The 22,247-nt window shown below is 44.2% G+C and overlaps 1 protein-coding gene across 1 annotated transcript in view; it reads right to left on the bottom strand.

Moving 5' to 3' along the window:
• The window catches only part of Peli2 (pellino E3 ubiquitin protein ligase family member 2), a 138,792-nt gene that overhangs the window by 72,494 nt on the left and 44,051 nt on the right, over positions 1-22,247 (bottom strand). Inside the window, exon 2 of the mRNA XM_028758624.1 lies at positions 18,182-18,311. Coding sequence (XP_028614457.1) covers positions 18,182-18,311 — 130 coding nt within the window. The remainder of the gene's footprint in view (positions 1-18,181; positions 18,312-22,247) is intronic.

Consider the following 22,247-nt stretch of genomic DNA (forward strand, 5'->3'; position numbering starts at 1 on the left):
AGGGAGGGAGGGAGGGAGGGAGGGAGGGAGGGAGACTGGCAGGCTGACCATTTCCACAGAAAGAGAATAGGGAAAGATGAAATATAAAAGGCACAAATGTGTAAACAACCAAAGGAACTTAAAGAGACTGGCTTATCTAGCTGTATTTTAGCTTGGGGATCAAACTGCTCAGTAAACACAGACCTGCCAGTAGCTTCTTCAGAAACCAGAATACACAGGCTTAGGGGTTTATCATGTGCAAATAGTGGCCACCGTGCTTCTCAAGGAACACTTATGTTAAGGAGGGAAACAGTTTATAATAATGCTTGATATTAATCCTATTGATGTGACTTCCCCAATCTTGGAAGTTTTATTTTAAAAGGGCATTTCTGTCAGCCATTGCATTCACCTGTTAATACAGCCAACACCATGCTTCCAATTCCCACCCCAGGAATCACGTGAGCACTGGGGAGTTGACTGGAAGCTATGTTTTACAGACTGGGATGACAGAGGCCATGCAGTGGTGTCCTGCAATGAAGAGAACTACCCCCTTAACCTCTCAGCCATAGAGGACAGACAACCATGGTGCTCACTGACACCCGGCCTTTGGGAATGCAATTCCAGACACCCATCACAGACATCAATCTAGATCAGGCCTGACATCTGAGCTACAGCTCATCTGTACCTCATGCCAGAGGTTCTTCCCTGGAATGGTCCTCAAAGCTAGGACATGGATAAGCATGATCCAAAGAGGTGGGGTGGAGATTTGTCTCATGAACTGTGCCTAGGATTTTAATACAGGAGGTGACCACGTTTGGAGGACAGCCACCCCACCTGTTTCTTTAATGCTAATTTGCACTACTGAAACCATCTCCTCTGCCTCTGCCACTCTGAGCCAGGTTGCTGCAGAGCCTCTCAAACAGAGCAAACCCATTTCACAGCCATTGTGATGGCCATGAGCTTCAGACTGCTATGGTGAACAGAAGCCTGGGAAAACACGCTTCCGCCTCAAGCCAGTTGTTAAGGGAGTCGAGCTGATGGCAGAGGAGTGAAGTGAGTGAAGGATGGTAAAGAAATCTGGCTGTGGTGCTCCCTCAACACCAGCATGCTGACTGGAAAGCTGAGGACAGAAAAATAGCCTGAGGCAAATGTAAAGATACGATAAGCAACAGTAAAAAGTAAAACAAGCAAACAAACAAAAAACCCCATATGTTTAGAACCCCATTTCCCAGAGAGAGGCCAGAGAGAGGTTGTTCACTCTCTAGACTTACTTATCTCTGCCACACATCCTTCTACTTTCATAGACACCGAAAAAAGTTTTTGCTAAAAGCTTCAGGCACGTGTCAGAAAAAAAATAGCATTAAATTAACAAGCATCAAGTTTATAGTTTTAGATTAAACTCCCATCAGATGGCAGTGAATTCTGCTGCATTCATTGGGGTCATCACTGCACATGGTAAAAGATGGTATGCTTTAATTCCACACAGGCCCTCTTGGGTTCTGGGAACAGGGACAACATTACTATCTTCTTATGCTTGCCTACATAAAGAACAAGATTTTTTTTATTGGATGTTTTATTTACATTTCATATGTTGTCCCCTTACCCCATCCCCCACCCACCCAGGAACCCCCTATCCCCTCACCCCTCCTCCTTCTTCTCTGCGGATGTACCCCCTACCTACCCTCCCACACAACCCCTCACAGGTCCCCACATGACTGCATGGAGGTGCCGAGAAATGGGGAAAGCAGTCGGAAGCATCATGAGGTGGAAGGCTGTGTGCTAGTTAAGATCACTGACTGGGTAAAGCAGCGTTCCTGAGCAGAACACAGGTCTGTGAGGAAGCGTTCCATCCTTGGCATGAACAGAATGTGGCTTGGAGTCAAGGGAAACTGCAAGGGGTCCATTCATTCATCCAGAGACCACAGCAAACATGGACACCTGAGATCATGAGGAGGTCAAACACAGAGTGCAGAGTCTGGGGACTCCCTGAGCACGAGAGGAAATAAACAACAGCATTCCACCATGTTCCCCACTCTGATAATAAGGAACTGGAGAAGGAGCTGTGTCTGAAGACAAGAAGCACATTTATGGCCAGATACTGAGATGAAAAACAGGTTTTGCTCCAGTACAAAGAAGGGCAGACATACATTATCCAATGCACCACCACCAGGATGGGGCATGAATGGGCACCAGCCCAGTGCCCCCATTTCCAGTGAATAAAAAGCATTTTAATCTCAGCTGTAATCTGTGAGGGCTACATATGGGTTCCTAAACTTAGAATCCATTACTACTTCAGTTTTAAAAACTTTTATTAGTTCAAACCAAGTCAAAACCCTAACAAGATATAAAATAAATAAAGAGTCGGAGGCTTCATCAAGATAGTGGTGGCCACCAGCACCCACAGGACCTCAGAGTCTTTGAGGGAACCTGAGAGACCCACGGAGGCTTCGAGGGGAGAGGAAGCTTTGAAGAGCTCTGAGCTCGTAGTATCTCAGGAAACACTAAAAACTGGGCAGGTCTTAGGGAACGATGCTTTTAAAAAGCAGTCTCATGAAATTTGAGAAAGAAAAAAACATGGCAGAGCAGCCCACACTGCTGGCTGCTACGGGAGATCAAGGGGCTGCAAAACTGGCCATGGGCTGCCCAGTGAGCTGGCACCAAGGTGCAAGGCAGCCTGGAGCTCTTGTGGATCCTGCCACTGGATACACTACCCAACAAGATCACCCTGACTCTAGGTACCAACAGAGCATCTGAGATGAGCCTCAGAAAGAGTCCAGTATTTGTGATGCTTTGGAAACCAGACACCTTGAATTAGACCAGTATTGGCTGCAATTAAGTATTTCCATGTGAAACTGCTTGGGTCAAAAAAAAAAAAAGTAAAATGAGCAGTTTGCAATGTCACTTTGATGGATGAATGTGAGTGGAGAGGTGGTAACGATGGTGGAACGGAGAGGAAGAACTGGAGACTCGGGAGCACAGCTGTGGTGGACAGAGGGGCACGTCCCTGCTGATTAAGGCTAGCAATGTGAGGGGCAGCAGCCTGCAGCTCACGCAGACTCTGCCCTCGATCATCTGCCCAGCCACACAATCCCCCTGACTCTGAGCAGCAAGATATCTGAGATGAAGAGTGGTTCATTTTCTGGGTTAACCCTCCTCAAAAGAATTACGTGGTCCCTGCTGCTGCCAAAGACCATGCTGGAGTCTGTGATCCGTGTTGCTGACAAGGCCAGGATGATCCCCATGGTCTGTCTTGCCATCACTTGAGACCATGTTGATATCCATGGTCCATGCTGCTGTTGCCGCTGCTGCTGCTGCTGCTGCTGCTGCTGCTGCTGCTGCTGCTGAAGTCCATGCTGATGTCCACTGTCCATGCTGCTGTGTGGGCTGAGGAGTATGTGTATGGTCTGTGCCCCCACTGGAGGCCATGTTGGTCTCCAATGTCTGTGTTGCTGCCTGAGGCTATGCTGGCTGGTGTCTGTGGTTTGTGCTTCCACCAGAGACCATATTGATGTCCATGATCAGGGTTGCTGCAGGAGAACATGCTGATGTCTGTGGTCTGCGAACAGTGCTGTGGCTCTGGCTGTGTTGGTGTCTGCTCTGTGCTGCTGCTGGAAACCATGGGAAAGTCCACAATCTGTGACGCCACTGGCTGTCAGGGACAAGGAAGCTTCTTTTGCAGTGGTGTTGATGACTGTAGACTCATAACTGAGAATGAGAGACACTGAAAGCTTCTGTAACAACTGCCCACCCCACCCCCACCCAAACAGAAACAATCCACACAGGAAACCATTGATGAGAAGACTGAAAAATTGTGGCAAAGATGCTAAAGTGCAGATCTTCACAGTTGATGGCTTCAGGAAAGACCAGGGTGGTGGTTGGGGAATGACTCGGGTATTTTTAAGATGTTGGCCATTGCTGGGTGGTGGGGAGGGTAGTTTGACCATGCTCCAATGAGTATATAGACAACATAAATTGGACTTGGTATTTTTTCCTTTTGGAGGGAAGAAGTTGAAGATGGGAGGGTGGACCTGGGAGGAACAGGAAGTGAGTGTGATGGGGTATACTGTATGAAATCTCCAAGTAATCAATAGAAGTATTATGTTAGGAAGAAGAGCAGCCACAGCAACAGAATAGTAACAGTAGTATATTCATGACATTACAAAACACAAAATTTGCATTTGCCACATGTCAAGGGTAACACATCTGCAGAAACTATGTGTGGACACATCCCAAGGTAGTTGACAGCATAACAATTACTTATATGACTTTTACATCTTATTAGGGTTTTTAATATAGAGGTGAGTCAAGTATTTGAGTGGATGTATATGGTTTCTGTCAAACACTGCTCAATTCTATACAAGGTACTAGAGCATCTGTGAATTTGGTACCTACAGAGATTCCCAGACTCAAGGCTCTATGGATTCCCAGGTAAGCCTCTGCCTCCATTTTATTTAAAAGGGGAAAAAAAGGGCTTAAAGTTACTGTCTTAGTTAGGGTTGTACTGCTGTGAACAGACACCATGACCAAGGCAACTCTTAAAAGAACAACATTTAATTGGGGCTGGCTTACAGGTTCAGAGGTTCAGTCCATTATCATCAAGACAGGAGCATGACAGTGTCCAGGAAGGCATAATGTAGGAGGAGCTGAGAGTTCTACATCTTTTTCTGAAGGCTGCTCAGAGAAGACTGGCTTCCAGGGAGCTGGGATGAGAGTCTTAAAGCCCACGCAGACAATGACACATTTATTCCAACAAGGCCACACCTCCAAACAGTGCCACTCCCTGGGCCAAGTATATTCAAATCACCACAATCCACTTCCTGGTCCCCAAAGGCTTGTTCAAATATGTGAGTCTATGCAAGCCATACCTAGCCATAGCATAATAAAAAATACATTTAGTCCAAGATCTGGATCACACGTGTGCCATCCATTTCGAGATTGTAGTTCATTCCATATTAAAAGCCCAAACTATTTCTTGTTCAACTCCAAACACAAACAATAAGCTTAGCTGAGTGGGATCTTGCCCAGAAATCACCACTCCCTTAATCTCTTTATCTCCTTGAACACAATATCCAGCTCTATTCTACTTTCTGGTGCCATTTTATTACTTTAAACTATGCATTTTGTATTTTAGATAGTATAGAATTATACAGATAATACTTACTAGTGGTCAACGGGCATTTACAGTGTATAGAGAAGTTATTCTTTAAGAACTTTACATGTACATGGTTTACAACTTGAAAGCTGGATAAATATTTATTCTCTCACTTGAGAACTGAGTATTTGAGGGTTGTAGTGGTTCTCACTCAGCCATAGAAGGGTTGGGAATTCAACCTGGGGAGTTTAATTCTAGATTCCATACTGACTAAAGCTTAACAGTCTAAATCAGTGTTCCTTAACTGCCATCCAGGACTCCCAAGATGAGCAATGTCTGGGGACCTCTGTGGCAGTCATGACTGAGGATGGATACCCCTGGGATCTAGTGAGTGGAAGCATTCTCCACATCAAGGAGTTAGCTAGTCTAAGCTGCCCTTCACTTTGGAGTAACCTTCTCGACTGTCCTGGTGGGAATGCAGAGCAGAGAGCATGAACTAGAAACTTATCATAACAAAAGAGAAAGTGCAAGTTCAGCAGGATGACTGGAGTGTTAACTGTTCAAAACAAACAAGTGCAACAGCAAGTTAAAAAACAAAAATATTAACACTAAAACCAAAAATCAAAGTGGTAACCAGTGTCAAAATTTTAAAGCTAATTTTGTATTAAAATTCAAGCAGGTTGCATAGTCAGTAAAAAAGAACAGTTACTGGCTCTCTAGAGCCTACCTGGCAGGCAGGGGATGTGTATACCATCCATCCTGCCTGATCCTCACCCACAAGTCTGGAAAGCCATGCTTAGAGAGCATATCCTAAGCCTCACAGCCACCAAGGAGCAGAGCCAAGAATCCAGGGTCTCCCACACTGGTCCACACCATCCCCAACTCCTACCTAAGTCAAGCTATCTTCAGAACTCACCAACTTGTAAACTAAGGGAAACATGGTCATCAGAGAGCATTTTTCAGAGGAAAACAGCAACATACCACAGTCTTAAAAGAGTAATATAGAATTAGAGTTTTCCCTGGAATATTCAGCTTTACAAAATTATTGTTGTTTTTAGCCAAGTTTACCAATTCTCCAAATGAAAACAGATTTTTACTTGTAGCAAAAGATAGATTTCTAAATTGTTGCAGGCTTAAACATAAATATTGATTGATGAGCTTGTATTTATCTTGGCTTTACATCCTAAGGTGGAATAGCTTTTAAAATACCAAATATCAGAAATCAAAAATTTAACTGGGATTTTAGTGCTAACAAAACTTTTAGGCAGATTAGTTATTAGAATAATAGTCACGCAAAACATTAAATAACAATGAACAAACTCCTGCATCCAACATAAGAGCATTTCATTTACAAATATGATACTACATCAAAGGAGTCAGAAATAGAGAAGCTCACACAGTGAGCCCCATTTTTAAAGAGCAGAAGCCACCTGTGGCTTCTGGGTTGGATGGTGGTTACCTGGTTACTGCTTGGGTTGGACAGTAGCCAGCAGGGGAGCAACAGGACCTCTGGAGTTCTGGCAGGGCTCTTGATCTGAGTGTTGTGTAATAGGCATTTGCTTTGTGAAAAGTCATCAAATTACACATGTAAAAGGTGTGCATGCTAGGAAAAAGTCAAAATAAATGAAAGATACCAGATCTGGGATATACAGAAGTATAATTCAACTCACTGAAGAAAAGTAGATTCAACAGAAGTTCTACTTTGCTTGTAAGACTAAGTATTTGGATGATTCAATATGTCACTATGGGACAAGCAAGTGGTCTCTGCAAGTGAGGACCAAGCTCATAACAGATTCAATCCATGGGACCCTCGTGGTAGAAAGAGAGAGATGGTTCCCACAACTGCCTTCTGACCTCCATACATACACCATGACATGTGTGCCTAAACACACACAGAGTAAGTATTTTTTAAAATGACATTCTTTTATTTATGAGACTAGGCTGCAAAGGATGCTGACTGTGGTGGGTAATGTTGGTTGTCTAGATCAGGAATCAACTAAAAAGCAAGCACCAGGACATTCCCGAGGGATTTCCTTGGTCAGACTAGTTCAAAGAGGAAAGACCCACCCTGATATAAGTGGTACCTCCCTTCAAGCCCAGATAAGGGAAACAGAAGAGAAACTGGGTTGTTTGCCTGCCTGCCGTCATCTTGCCAGCAAGTTCACCTATCCTGTCGCCAACACTGTTGTGTCCCTTTCCAGGTTTCCCTTGTAGACTGAAGACCAGAAGCTCCCCAGGTATCTTCCAGGCCTTCAGCTCCAAACAGGGACTGCTGAGACAACCTGCCACATGGTTTGAGTAACTGCCATACTCTGCCTGTCTGCTGTGTGTCAGCCATTGTTAGACTACTCAGGCTGTGTCATGCATGGTGATCTAAGGATCCTTCTTTTAATAAACACACTCATTCTATGGGTTCTGTCCTGTTAGAGAACCCTGACTAATACAGTATTAAAAATTATTTCTTAAAAAAGATTGCTGATGACCAGGTTAACAATTTCAACCAGACATTACTATTATGACCAACTTAGAAAAATCTTTTTTTTTTAACATCTAATTTGTTCATGTTTAACAATGGTGTAACTCTACATGAAAAAACATGCAGAACACCTCTTCTGTTCAAAATGCAAGGAGTGAAACTCAGTGGGCAGATGAAGAATGCCTAAACAATGAACTGTGCTGGGCCAGGCTGTGCTCCTTTCCTTGAGTAGGCTGAATCACAGTATTCTGACCACGCTCTCCATGAGGAAATGCACTGACCTCCAAAGTTAGTACACCCAATGATTCAGAAACTGCTTCATAGTAATGCTTCGCTGCTGGGAGCTAAGAAAACAGTAAACTTAAATTATCAAGTTCACAGAGGAAGCCTATGTCCAGATTCAGTTTCAATTTTAACCCATCAATGCACTTTAGCTAAAGTTTCTTACAACGTCTCAACAGGCAGTACATAAGTGTAGGTGCCAGGTTTCATGAAACCAGAGCCCATTATGACTTTTTTATGAGTAATTCTTTCCAGAGACCACATCACTAACATCAGTGTACATTAGCCAATTGCTGCTACTACTACTGTATAGCAGGCAGCTGATGCATTCCAAGTATTTCTTTAGTCACTAGCTGACAGACCTTCAGGATAACCTGCTGTCTCAGGATAGGCCCAAAGCAGTTAACAGTATCTGTGTAAGCGCTGAGCATGTGGAGCTGGGCAGCAGGAGAGCAGAACGCACATGTTCCTGCCTTTGAGGAAAGTCAGTCAGCAATGCTAACACAGCATAGGTGCTCAGCAAACACTCTATGGGCTCAGAAAGGACTTCTCTCTGAGGCTAGGGGAGGAGATTCAGTGCAGGCTAGTAGATGAGACAGAAGCCTGTGTTAACAAAGGAGGATGTTACTGACAGAAGCACAGAGTTGTGGGAGGAAAGGCTTTTAAAGGAGCAGAGAGGAAGAGAACAGTGTGGGGAGCTCAGTGGGCAGCTGGAAATGGAAAGAAAATACAGTTCAAACGAGCATCTCTGCTCACTCAGCAAGATAAAAACAAAGGGTTCGGGAGCCATGATTTCCTTACCTAGAACACAGATGCCATCAACCAAACACACAAATATAAGTAGTACTGGACACAGTCACACGGGGTTTCAAAGAGGCTGAGATACTTTCCCAAGAAACATGTGTTCTGAAGCACAAGGGTCTAAACTGATGGCAGTCATTCCTAGCCAGCCTGTGATACCCGGCTCCCATCTGCAGTCCATTACTGTTTTCAGCTGCACTGGATTCTTTTCCCTGCACCCGTACAACATGCTATCGTAACCACCACTGCAAACAAACTAGCTATTATTGAAGCCAAGCCTCCATCGCTGATCCTTCTGTAGAAGGGCTCTCTGCAGAACACCCGATTTCACTAACCACTGGTGCTGCCAATTCAACTACAAGGCAGCTTCCAATTTCAATTGTGTGTGTGCACACGTGTGTGCGTGCGTGCATTTTGTACATAAGGAGGAATGTGCATGTGGTACCCAGACACTGACATCAGGTGTCTTCCTCTACTTTTCTCCATTTTACTTTTTGAGACAGCTCTCTCCACCCCAGACTGCCTGGCCAGCACATTCTGGGTATTTGTACTTCTCTGTACCCCATGCCAGGTTACAGATGTGCTGACGTGCTGTTGCACTGGGCTCTTATGTAGGCGCTGGATCTAAACCCGGTCTTTGTTCATGAGCAGCGAGCACTTTTGCTCATCAGCCTGGCAGCTTCCACTCTTATGAGCAAGAATTGTATTAACTCACTTTGTCATCACAGCAGCCCTTGTCTGGCAATGAATGGATTCTCTAAGCCACATTTCCAGCGGGGAAGACAGTCAGATGCAAGCCTTGCTCAGTTTTGGTCCCTGTTCTCTAGAGGATTTACTCTGCAACAAGAGGCCCACACTCTGGGGCCCCGAGTAGCGCACACATCTAGTGAGATGAGCCAAGGTTGATTTGTTTGTTTGTTTTGTTTGACACTTAAAAAATGCAGTCCAAATAAAGATCCTCTGAATTTTTAGTCCTCACTGTTTTCAAAGGGGAAGTTATAAGAAAAGACCCCCTTCCTCAACAAAAAGAGGGTTCCAAGTGACCAACTGGGTCATAATTCAGCTAAGCTTGATTAAAAGCATAATTATAGGTAAAACCATTCTCCAACACTGATATGTTGAAACAAGTCAATGAAATTTTGCTTTAAGAACAATACAAATTATTTCTCCAACTAATACATGCATTGAGTCAAAATTATAATTATTGTATAAATGTAGATAATTACAGTGTTAATTAAAGATGCCAAGCGCTCGAATCAAGATTTCCTGTTTTAATCCTCTATATCCAAAATTGTTCATCGTCTCTCGATTGTCATTTTTCCTCAATATCTTTGTTTCTTCTAACCCAAGTCTAAGAGCTAATCACAAACCCAGGCATTCTGTACTGAATTCCCCATAAAACAGTAGGTCTAAGTTTTCTCATGCTGCTCTAACAAATTATCCAAGGCCTCTGCTGCTAAAATCACACCAAATTTCCTAGTAGACCTGTCCACCAGTATTCAGTAGGCACCCTGGATTCTCTGCCAGAATCACACCAGGCAGACCACAAGGAGTGAGCGGGTCTAGGAAAGACTCCTAAGCCATTCAAGTTGACTGCAGTCCCTATGATGGTAAGATTGAAGTTCTGGTTTCCTTGCTGGCAGACATATTTGTCCCCAGCTTCTAGAGGATGCAGGCACTCTGATTTATGGTCCTCTTCCTCTACCTCAAAGCCCCATTTGCCCTCCTCCCCTCTAAGCTATTCATCAAAACACCCTCCTGTCCACTGTTAAGGGACCTTGTAATTACACCAGGCCCATCTGGATAATCCATGATAATCCCTCTTAAAAGTTCCTGCCTTTATTTTATGTGCAAGGTTCCTTTTGCCATGAAGGCAACCAGAGAGTAAGGCGCAGGCCCCTTGTATCCAAATGGGGTAACTACCTATAGAGTGCATACAAGAGAATCTCTCTTTTATTTGAAAGCCTGGGTTCCTCTAGTTATACTACACAGCAAAGCAGTGTTCCATACACAGTCGTCAGCACTTGAAAATATGAAACAAGTGTTAGAGCGAGCACACACACACACACACACACACACACACACAACGTTAGGGCTAAATTTTTTAATTGCTGAAACTAGGAAAATCCCAGTATTCCAAATCAATACATCACCCTTTGGAAATACTCAATGTAGGAATCTCGAATCAGACTTCTCATTTTAATTTAGAATATATGTTGAAACCTACTTGAAAGTCTCACAAAAGGCTACAGAAGAGTACTGATAAGGAATTATGCTGTTTCAAATTCTAAAACTGCAAGTGACGCTGGTTTTAAATATTTAAAAACATCCCCATACATTTCCAAGTATCCATACCATCAAGCTACACACTCAAGAGTGGCAGGCAATGGCATCAATCATCCTTCGAGTCGTCCCACTAATTTCCAAGCCATCTGTTAGTTCTTAGAGATTGTTAGCATGATCCTTTCTTTGACGTATTTGCCCACGTGGCTCAATGTCTGAGCTAAGATTTGACTAAAGACACCAAGTTCTTAGTTTAAGGGAGAAGGCAAATGAGTCTGAACATACAAGGATCCTGCTGGTCTGGAGCAGCAGCCCCCAGACCCGAGTCCACATTCAAATGCCCCTCCTCTCATTCTAATCCCAATGAGATTTTTCACAGCCACTATTTCTACCACCACCTAAGCTATGGGAACTACTTACTAGGTGCGATTTTTACTTTCGCTCTACAGTATTCTGTAAAGAACTGGTCAAGTCATAGGAGCTGATGAATTTTAAAGATGCTGTTAAAAGTTAATAATGCATTACTCATATTTGTCATCTATATAAAGTCCATGCTCCTGTAAGCTGTTGAATAATTTAATATTTTCCTCCTGGAATTCTTACTTTTGTTTTTTTTTCCAGATTTGGTTCTAATACATTCTGATTCACTACCACACTCGTCTCTCTCTATGTGGTTTTATATGTGTCTTATCATCAAGTAGCTGTCAACTGACTCTGGCCATGTTGGCATTACAACTTCTTATTCTTAAAAATAAAGAAAAACTTCACTTAACATCAGTTACACTATCACCCACCATGGCCAAACCCTTACCCTTAAAACCTCTAACTGGCCACCTGCTACCTCACAATGTCTGCACAAGTGAATCTCCAAGCCTCTGAAAGACATCAGAGCTAAGTCTATACAAGTCACAACGGGCTGCTCATCAAGGCTCAATTACCTCATATTGCCAACTCCAGGTTCTTTAGAATGCTATTTAACTCTAGTGTGTATTTGATGTGAAGTAACAAGTTTTTTCAACATAAAATGTCACAAGGTTTCCTTAGTTTATCTTCCAAATCATCCATGCACAGCAAAACAGCAGGGAGACAGCATGCAGTGAGAGAGTCTTCTTCCAACTCCTTACATCGTCTGTGCAAAATCCAACGTATGGCTCCAGGAAACCATTTTTCTTGAATTCTTCTTGGGAACCAGAGTAAAGCTTAATATTTTTCAGATGTCACTCCTTCCGGCTCCATGAAATCAACAAAACCATTATGCCATCTTCAAAGTCTTCAGAATTGCATCTTCAGTCTCTGGACCTCAATGTGAAGTGGGTGGAGCTTCATCCTTGATGACTCAAATTTTACTGCTTTGGTTTTGCAAGTTTTCCAAAGATTGTTTTTTCATCTCAGTAGACACGTTATGTAACAATTGGATCCAAAGATTTAAACTGACATGATCACTCCCTACAAGAACTATTCAGGAAGTCCTGATACTGTCAGGTAATCAAGGGAACTGCATGGCCTGCTCAGACGCACTGTCTTTGCTTTACCAACGCTCATTAATAAAGAGCTTTTGCAAGTTTCTACTTTAACCACTTAGAAGCTGACTTGTGCCTGTGTTTTTACTGAAGTAAGTAGTTTGTCATTCTAGAAATGACACGATTTGTTTCACGTTTGTATCCAGTAGAGAATCGAGATACATTCAGCTCTGGAGTTCATTACTTCATTATTTGCTTCTCTTAATAGGTTTTGAATATTCGTACTTACGGTACACCTAAATGGAGAAGCCTTATCAAAACACTGTTGCTCAAACTATAACATACTTCACTGAACTAACTAAATCATTTACAACAATTTCATTCATTAATTCTTGAACTGCAAGCTATCAAACAGAGAGTAGAATGTGGTGACTCATACACATAGTCAGGAGACTGAGGCAGGGGGTCAGTGAGTTCGGGACTAGCCTAGACTACATACACATCATACCCTATCCTATCAAACCAATCAAACCAAACACCATACACTACAAACTGAAGATTTCTAACGAAATGACTATGAAGGAAACCAAAATCAAGAGTATGTAAAGCCACACTGTTTAAACGCAGCACCAGTGAACAGTCTGTAGACACTGAGGGGCTCATGCTTCTCCTGAAGCAGAGTCAGCTACGCTTTCCCATGCCACCAAGCCACACACTTCAAAAGTGGACCTCGATGAACCTTGAGTATCAGCTCAAGCTACTGAGCTAACACTTGAGGTTACCTCAGCCTTACCACCTCCCACAATCACTGTGACACTCAGAGTGCTCCATCAGCTACTAGAGCTATACAGACTCAAACGCACTGCTGCGGTGTGGATGTGGCCGGTCCCCAAAGGCTTGTGCATTGTCAACTTGGTTCCAGGTCTAGCAATGCTGCATCAGTAAGAGGGAGGCCACACGGGCACCACCCTCAGAATAGATGAGTATTGATCTTACAGGGTAGGCGAGGTCTCAGGACACTGGATAAGTTCCTATAAGAACCAGCTGGGAACAACAGCTCCAGGGTATCTGCTCTATTTCTTCGCTAGTATATTCCCCAACAGCAATTGGCCTGTGCCCCTCCTACATTTCCACCATAATGTGATTGACAGGATGCAGGTGTGAGGTGCCAGCACAGTTGAGACAAACAAATCTCTTCGTAAGGTACCCAGCCTTACGTACTTTCTCATAGCTAAGAGGGTAAAGGCACAGACTAAAGAGCATCCCTGGGCATGTAGTCATATTAATGGGACTTAATCTTATTCTAAACGAGTATTCAAATATTGATGATATCTTACATTATGAAATATACTGGGGGGGGGGGTCCAGTTACTTTTGGAAAGTGAAAATACTCCCTAAAGGACATTTCTATAAAACACTTCTTAATCTAAGAAAGAAACAAATATGATGAAGTTCTCCTAGCAATGTTGCTAAGTTTAACATGCAGCTGGTAAAAATATTCGTTATCAGATACTGATACCATCACTACACCAAACTGTTTACTGGTGGAAAAACAGTATAGTAGTCTCCCCACATTGTAAAAAGTAAATTCTCAGCTGTAGCATGCCATTCTCTCAGCTTAACACAACCCAATAGTTCCCACTCAGAGAAAGTCAAATCCTCTGGCTAGGTCCTGATCTCTGCGTCCTTGGCTGGCTCCACCTCCAACAGTTCCCTGCCTGCCTGGTCCACACTGTGCCTTCCCCCCACCCCCCACCCCCGGGCACATCTCACAATGCACAGTTGCATACGCACTCAAACAACGCTCTACTATTTGCCCACACTGGCGATCAGCTCCGTGCTGATGTGTTTGTTCGAGGCAGTCTATCCGATACCTGGCATGATGCCTGGGCGTGGAAGGTGCTGGATAAATATTTGTTGAATAAATGAATGGGTGAATAAAATATGAGGCCTTATGCCTATGTAACAGATCTGCCAGAAGTAAAACAGGACTTCTGGTACTTCTAACCCCATTATATAATCAGAGAATACCTGTATCATTCCAAGAGCAAATATGTACACAAATAAAGACTATACAAATAGAGATTATACAGCAACAGCATGGGCTTGCCATCAGAACCTGCCCCCGATTCAATGCTGGCATCCATGGGTGACTAAGAGGCCCCGTCTCCCACTGACTTTACCACTGGCAGACAGACATCTTTGTTCTATCCTTAAACAGAGACAGAGGGAAGACACGAGGACAAAGGTGTCTGGAGAAAGGTCAAGCCAGACACCAGGTCACTGAAATGCAGGAACGAATAAACTGTAGGTCATCGTGGGGAGCAGGGGCCGGGACAAGCTAAGCCAGTAACATCAACAGTGAAGACAGAAACGGCAGCAGGATGTAGTCGTGCCTAATGCCATGGCCGGGAAGACACGGAAAGAGTAATATGAGTGTTTAGGTGCTGGGAGTTCAGCTCCCCATACTGCCTGTCCATCAGAGTACTGGCTTACAGACTCAGTTAAATATGTATGCATGAAAACACTGTACCTAAATGGAGCCCAGAAGCAGGAAGGTCAGCAGAGCAAATATGGCAGCAGGAGCAGCAGCGCCACACAGACAATGGTGTGCATCTGAGAGACCCAGGAAGGCAGAGCCTGAGACTGAGATCCAACCCCTACTCATGCTGCAAACAAAATTCTGTGTTTCCCAGGCACAAAGCCCTTGAGGCAGTGGTATGAGGTACGAAGACAAGCAAGGCTGCCATAGGGCAGTGGTTGCCATCTGCACACCCACCACACACACCACGTCCCTGGTCTCTCACTTTTGGCTGTTGTGAGGCCAAGTTGAACCTACCAGACTCTCTCCTAAAAATGCAACCTTTAGTAAGGAAATGGGATGGTGAATCTGAGTCACTGCACAGTGAAGGAGCCGCCATGTTAATAACTTCCCTTGGGCCGTGCACTGTCCTCCGGCAGCACTGGGCTCTCAACTTCTGCCCTAGCTATCATCATTTCTCTCCTTTTTGTCCCCCCACTTCTTTCTTTAGCGAGAATTTGCTTGTAACCCAAATACACTATGGCTCCTGCTTACTACTGTCCATTTGCTTAGCTTGAAAATGAGAATCCATCCCAAGGCGCTGAGAAAATATTTTTTTTCCAGATTGCAAAGGGTCAGGACCAATTCTTAGTGCTGTGGGTAATGTGTTTAAGTACAAACTCACACAGCTACTAAGAGATGAATGATTTAAAAATCTTGAGGCAAAAATCTAAGCATGTAAGAAAAATAACGAAAGCTAAACCGGCCAGTAAGAGAGGCGGGCAGGGGAGAAGGAAGAGCGCTGTGCCCATAGTCCCCAGAGTCAGCTACAAATTTGTTACAATTCATCACAGAACAAGCTCAGATAATCAAAGCAAAATCTCTACAGCCTGAGTATGTGAGTGTATGAGTGTGTGTGTGTGTTTGTCTGAGTGTGTGTTTGTGTGTGTGAGCGTGTGTATGTGTGTGAGTGTGTGAGTGTGTGTGTGAGTGTGTGTGCACATGCGCGCACATGCATATGTGCGTGTTTTCTTAGGGATCAAACTCGGGACCCTGCACACGCTAAGCAAGTCCTCTATTACATGCTCCAGCCCCGGCTTTCTGTATCTTTTGTCAGCCATTTTATTAACATAAAACTCCTGATATTAAAAGGAAATAATGGGTGCATGATGTGAAGTTCCCGAAGAAAGAATAAAAATGTTACGTTGAAAAAGAAGGAAATAATCAACAGTACAGATCCAAAACAAGGCAAGAAGGATGAATGTCTACAGCTCTACAAAATTAAAAGGGCCATAGTTATACAAGAATATTCTCGGCACTCATCGTGTGCTCTCAAACATTTGTCTTCTTTTCCTCTTCAAACACTCTGACATGTCCTGCGCAAGATGCAGTGTTCATCCCCAGCAGATGGTGCTGTTTAGGGAGCTTGCAGAACCTGGGAAGGGAAGCATGGCTGGTTGGGAGTCAACTGGAGGCAGTCCTATGTGCTCAGCTTGTTCCCAGTACCATCTCTGCCTCCTGATTCACCATACAGTAACAGGGTTATGGTACAAGATCTAGCCACCAGGGACTGAGCCACTTGGCCACTGTGCCTTCACTGCCACCATAACTGGCATCTCCTGAAACAGCCAGAATAAACCAAATTGTCGGGCATTTTGTCAGTGGTGGGTGGGGAAGTAACTAAGACAGACTACAAAGCCTTTCTCGTGTCCTTGACCACCCAAGAGCTTGCTGCTATTCCCTCTCCTCCAATTCTTCAGGTCCTGGTGAAGCCAGGCTTACTATAAATGTCATGTCATCTCCCAGCCTTCACTGCTGCCCTCTGTAGCCAATCTTGCCCAGTCGACTCGACACTACCCTTTCCCATGGTTTTGGTCCCTGGTGTCTTCTCTTTTGCTCACTTGTCACTATCAGCAGGCCACTGGAGCTCTGGAGCTGGTACATTCTATCAGATCCTCTCCAAGGCCCTGTGTCAGGGATTCTTAAGCAGCCAAGTATCACAGGCTGATCACAGTTAAACGCTGTGCATAAACACTACACTTGATTCCAAGGAAGCATCATGTTCTCTAAAGGCTGGTGTTCAGTAAAAACTGAATCAATATTTGACTTGCACAGGTTGTTCAAAGCCATAATCACAAACATATCCAATAACCCCATAAGAAATATCGCACATTAATGTTTTATTATAAAGGCAGGTACTATATAGCAAACAATTGATTTTATTGAAAGAAAACTTGCCCTAAGTGGAATATGTAAGACCAGTCATAGTGTAATATTAGTGTAATAACTTGCCAACCAGGCAGGAGACTCAAGATATTTCTCTTGCTTATGTATCAGAGGACACATGATTTAATCCTTTAAAAAATGGACATTTCATTTACTTCAAACTTTGTCTAAGTTATTGTTTTATTGCTGTAAAGAAACACCATGACCAAAGCAACTCATAAAAATGTACTTGGTGGTCTGTCTGCTTACAGTGTTAGAAGGTTAGTCCATGCCTATCCTGGCAGGAAGCAGGCAGGCACTGCACAGGAGCAGGAGCTGAGAGCTTTACATTCTGATCAACAGGCAGCAAGCACAGAAAGAAAACACCTCGCACAGGCTTTGAAACCTCAAAGCCCACCGGTGGCACACCTCCTCCAATAAGGCCGCACCATCTAATCTTTCCCAAGGAGTTCCACAACTGGGGACCAAGTTCAAATATATGAACCTAAGGGTGTTATTCTTATTCAAATCACCACAAAGTTACTGGGAAGAAATAAGCACAGCAAACATACTATAGCACTTAGACCTGTGTACTTCACATTGAATTAATCAAGCAAACTCAATTCCCAGCAACATGCACACAGTGTAACAACACGCTACTTCAACTGTCAGAAGGAAAATAACAGGTCTTTGGGAATTTCTCCCCAGATCTAATGCAAAAATTCTTTAAGATAAAAAGCATGATGTAACTTCTTTCAAACACAGCTGTAACCTGATGAACGCTACCCACCTTCTTTCCAGTGTACAGACTTCTGACGTCCCCTGCCCACCCCTCCCCACCAGCCATCCTGCAATGTCTCCAGATATGTTTGAGCACTGGGGAGTGGGAAGGAGGATGTTGTGGGCACCTAGTGGGTCAAGGTCAAGCGTGCTGCTAAACATCTCACAGTGCACAGCACAGCTCTTCACAAATACTCCCCAGCCTCATGTAACTTAGATGCTGTCCTACATGAAGAAAAAAAGTCCAGAGGAAACAGCAGCTGACAAGACATATGAACATCGCCATTGCCTCCGCCACCTACCTTGGATGCCTGGGGTGTGGAGACCACGTGGATTGTGCTGGGTTTGACACCGTTGGCCTTGGTCCGCTTATAAAGGGCAAATCTGCTTTTCCTCCTGCCCCTGTCACCATTAGGTAAAGCACCATTGTACCTACAGCAGAGACAACAAAAGCGTTCAGTTGCTCGTGAGTTTTTAAAATGTTAGTGTGAGCATTGGTGCAAGAGGACAGGAAGGGCCAGAAAGCTGCTCACTGAGCCCCCATGGAAGGGGAGGGGATGAGTAGACTTCAGCTGCAATAAAGCCCAAACCACTTCCAGATACTTCATTTAAAAGTGACGGACAAGTGATTATAGGTTTCCTATTCTATAAAGACAGACTCCTCAAATCTTTCTCAGAAGAGACAAGGGTATGAATAAGCAAATGAGCATTCTGCAGAGGCTGTACAAACGCTGGCTGGATTCGGCTAGAGCCGGTCTAACAGACCTTGGAAAACCACTTAAGTATTTTAAATGAAGTCGTTAGAAAAGAGTATGCTAATTAAGCCTCATTTCTTACTCTCAAATCATGCTAATGCTTTCTATAAGATCTTTATTTGCAAAAAGACTAAATTTAGTCACTTTCTTCAGTTTTGATGCCCGTATGTATTCTCATTTGTTTGAACCCTACATGGCTAGGTTAACAGAAAAAAAACAGCTCGTACAAATTACACATGAGTTTTACTCAGTTCTAAAAAAACTTGGAAGGTAAACAAGTCTTGAGGTAGATTGCTTATGTTTAGCTAATGCCAGAGTTTCAAGAAATTCAGGATTACAGCTGACAGCTTGGTTTCAACTGCATGTACTAATCATGGCTCAACTACTAATCTCTGAATGTTTTAACCAGCATCCCATGTGGCCATGCGGATTTGACTAAGACTCTTTGCTGGCACCATGGAAGAGCTTCCTCCCAAGAGAAGATGTGAAAGAGAATCATATAAAATTTACCAGGATAAACACAGCTGCTCTAAGGCCCTCTGAGAACACCACAGAGAAGGGCCACAGCTCTGGTGGCCTGTGACTACTCTGTCTTATCCAACAGACCCTTGGCTTGACTCCTCCCGCTCTGTACAGGAAATAGATATGGTGGAGGTGTGGGGTGAGGCCCCTGGGAACTGAACACTTTGGAACAAAGGGGTCTGGGTGTACTTATAAGGGCTGAGTCAATAGCTCTACCAGACAGTGGTTTTACATTACAATGAAGTTATTTGTACTGTCATTTGTTTCCATGCCCACCCCAGAAGAATGCCAGCTACCTAAGGATGTCTCCAGACTAAAGAAAAGAATGTTTCAAGTTTTAGGAGTCTTTTTACCCTGAGGCAAAAATTTTTTAAAATGTACATTTTGCCTGTCTGCAATCACTAGTATCAAGTACTCATGAGTCAAAGAATCACCACAGACTTAGTTGAATATATTCTGATGCCACTTAACTCAAGATCAACAGCATGCATGCATGCATGCATGCATGCATGTATGTATGTATGTATGTATGTATGTTTGTATGTATTAAAGGAAACATGTGAACCAATTAAAGCCAAGATAGTCAACAACTTGGAGAGCTTCTTTCACTGCTGTGGAGTGGACAAACTACAAGTTCTGTCAAGGTTTCCCTTGTCATACAGTTTCCTCACTCGTACACTCCCAGTCAGGGAGCCCAGCCTGGGCAGTGTGCCAGGCAGTGTAGCTCTCTGCTCAAAACTGAATTCCCTTCTCCCGAACCTGCCCCTTCCCTCACAGTACCACTCCCTGATTGGGTAAGATGGGACTGTCAGCATCTTCCTCTGTCCCTATCCACTTTACATCTGGTCCAATCTGGTCAACAACATCCTTGTGCTAGGACACATAAAACTGGGACAAGGGACAACTAACCATTTTCAGTGGGTGGCCTGAGTCCCATAAACACAGAGCTGTGGGAATGTCACATTCTGGCTGAACCAGAAAGTGAGGGGAAACAGAATCCATACGGGCTTTTATGGGCTTACATGTTCCTCTAACCCTCATTCATGAGAGGATGTTTCACAGCCTCAAAGCTATATCCAGCACAAAGGGAAGGAGTCAGAAATGCCAGCACATGCAGAAACAATTTAATTTAAACTGCCTGTGTTCGTGCATAGATGCACAGATACTGTAGGTTAAACAAATACAGCAGCGCATGTACAGACTGCCTACTTAATATATCCAGACAATGACAAGTGCAAAGTCCTATTGGAAACAAAACAGTGGAAGGAAAGCAATGAGTGGAGTTTCTCATTAGATTAAGCGCTTAAGCCATACACTCAATGTTTATCAGCGTCCTGCCTAAACAGAGCCTTCTGTCTGTAAGGAGTGAATAAGGTGGTGTTAGAAATACACCGGACAAGAGGAGCTAGCAGTGCACAGAGCAGGGGAAGACACTCTGGAGTTGTTGTGAATCCAAGCCAGAGGATTAGATGTGGAACACACAGAGCAAGAAGATTCAGCGAGTCTCAAGTTCTAAGTTCCAGAAGAGTAAAAACTGTGGGATGGAGGGAAGAGCAGGCACAGTGAGAATATATGAGGGGAGTACTGCAGGAGAAGTACCTGGGTTTCTCATCCTAGGGAGAACAGGGAGTCTGGTAGGATTTGCTCAGTTAGTGTGACAGGACCTAACTCTAATGACAAGAATCTTCAAGAGGCACTCTGAAACAGAGGCGGAGACCATGCAAAGATGGAGGGGAGCCATAAGGCACAAGCACACTCCAAGGAATTCCTGGAGCCACCTACAGCTGAAACAAACAAGGAAGGCTCTCCCCTGGAGCCATTGGAGGCCACAGGGTCCTGCCCACACCTAGATCTCAGCCTTAAGCCTTCCAGGACTGTGAAAATGTAAACACCTGTTGTTCTAAGCTATCAAGTAGGTGCTCGTTTGTTATAGAAGCCCAGGAAATTCCACAGGCTGAATCAAAGAAAAATAGTGGGAATGGGCTAGGGCATGATACAGAGATGGCAGAGAAAAGTCAGCATCACCAGGAAGTCTTATAAAAGTATGGAAAGCTACACCCCGGGGATTATAATGCAGCACGGGGTTCCAGGTCCACAAATACGTGACACTCCACAGGTTGTACTTATGTAGGAGGAAAATCCAAAACAATTCAACAGTATGGACAGGGAAAGGAAAACTCAGAGAGGTTCTGGCCTGGCCAGGGCACTTCTGAGACGAGTACTGGAATTCCGTGTTATCCAGAGATGACAAGCAGAGGATAGCTGCCATGGGCCCTATTCACGTAGCTCAAGCGCAGGAAAGGCTTTCCCTAGAAGGACTCCCTTTGTAAACTTGGTATACTTTGTAAACTCTGTTAACCCTCAAGGCAGGAAAGTATCAAGCCCCCACTCCCCACTCCTGTTCCCCTCCACACAGAGACACACACACACAGAGACACAGACACACAGACACACACACACACACACACACACACACACACGAAGCTCCAGCAGCCAGGCCACCCCCTAACTGTCCTAATGGAATTCCCAGCCTCTGTAAGTGTCACAAAGGTCATCTCCAGCCCCTCAACAGGACCCACCTCAGATTATATGAGTTTTAGGTGAAAAGTCTGAACAAAAGCCACCAATCCCTGAATGGGGAAACCCATCAATTCCTGAGCTCCCCCAAGTTCAGGACTTGAAATTCTACCAATCCTCCCCCCAGAAATCTCCAAGCTAGAAAGCCCCACACCCTCCAAGAATCCCTACAAAAATACTGCGCTTTGTCCAATTCTCTGCTAACAGCTCCCTCCCAGGAACATAGGCGGCCACTCCTGAATTCATCCCTCCACACCCTGGACCCTCCAATAAATCTCTTTTATGAGATTTGCTGCCTGGTATGACTCTCACCAAAAGAAGACAAGAAGCAATGAAGAAAAAAAGCAAAGAGAAGGCTGCTGATCCTGAGCTCCTCAGCTCAGCTGGGGATTCCACCCCTGCTCCACCTCAGGAACTGCAAGGCCTCTGCTGAGGAGACCTCCTCAGAGCTGTGTGGTTCCTGGGCTCACCTGTCTCAGAATACCCTTCTTTTGGAACACTGTCTCACCTCAGA

This window comes from Grammomys surdaster, unplaced genomic scaffold (assembly GCF_004785775.1).
Source record: "Grammomys surdaster isolate TR1022 unplaced genomic scaffold, NIH_TR_1.0 126198, whole genome shotgun sequence".
NCBI classification, from domain to species: Eukaryota; Metazoa; Chordata; class Mammalia; order Rodentia; family Muridae; genus Grammomys; species Grammomys surdaster.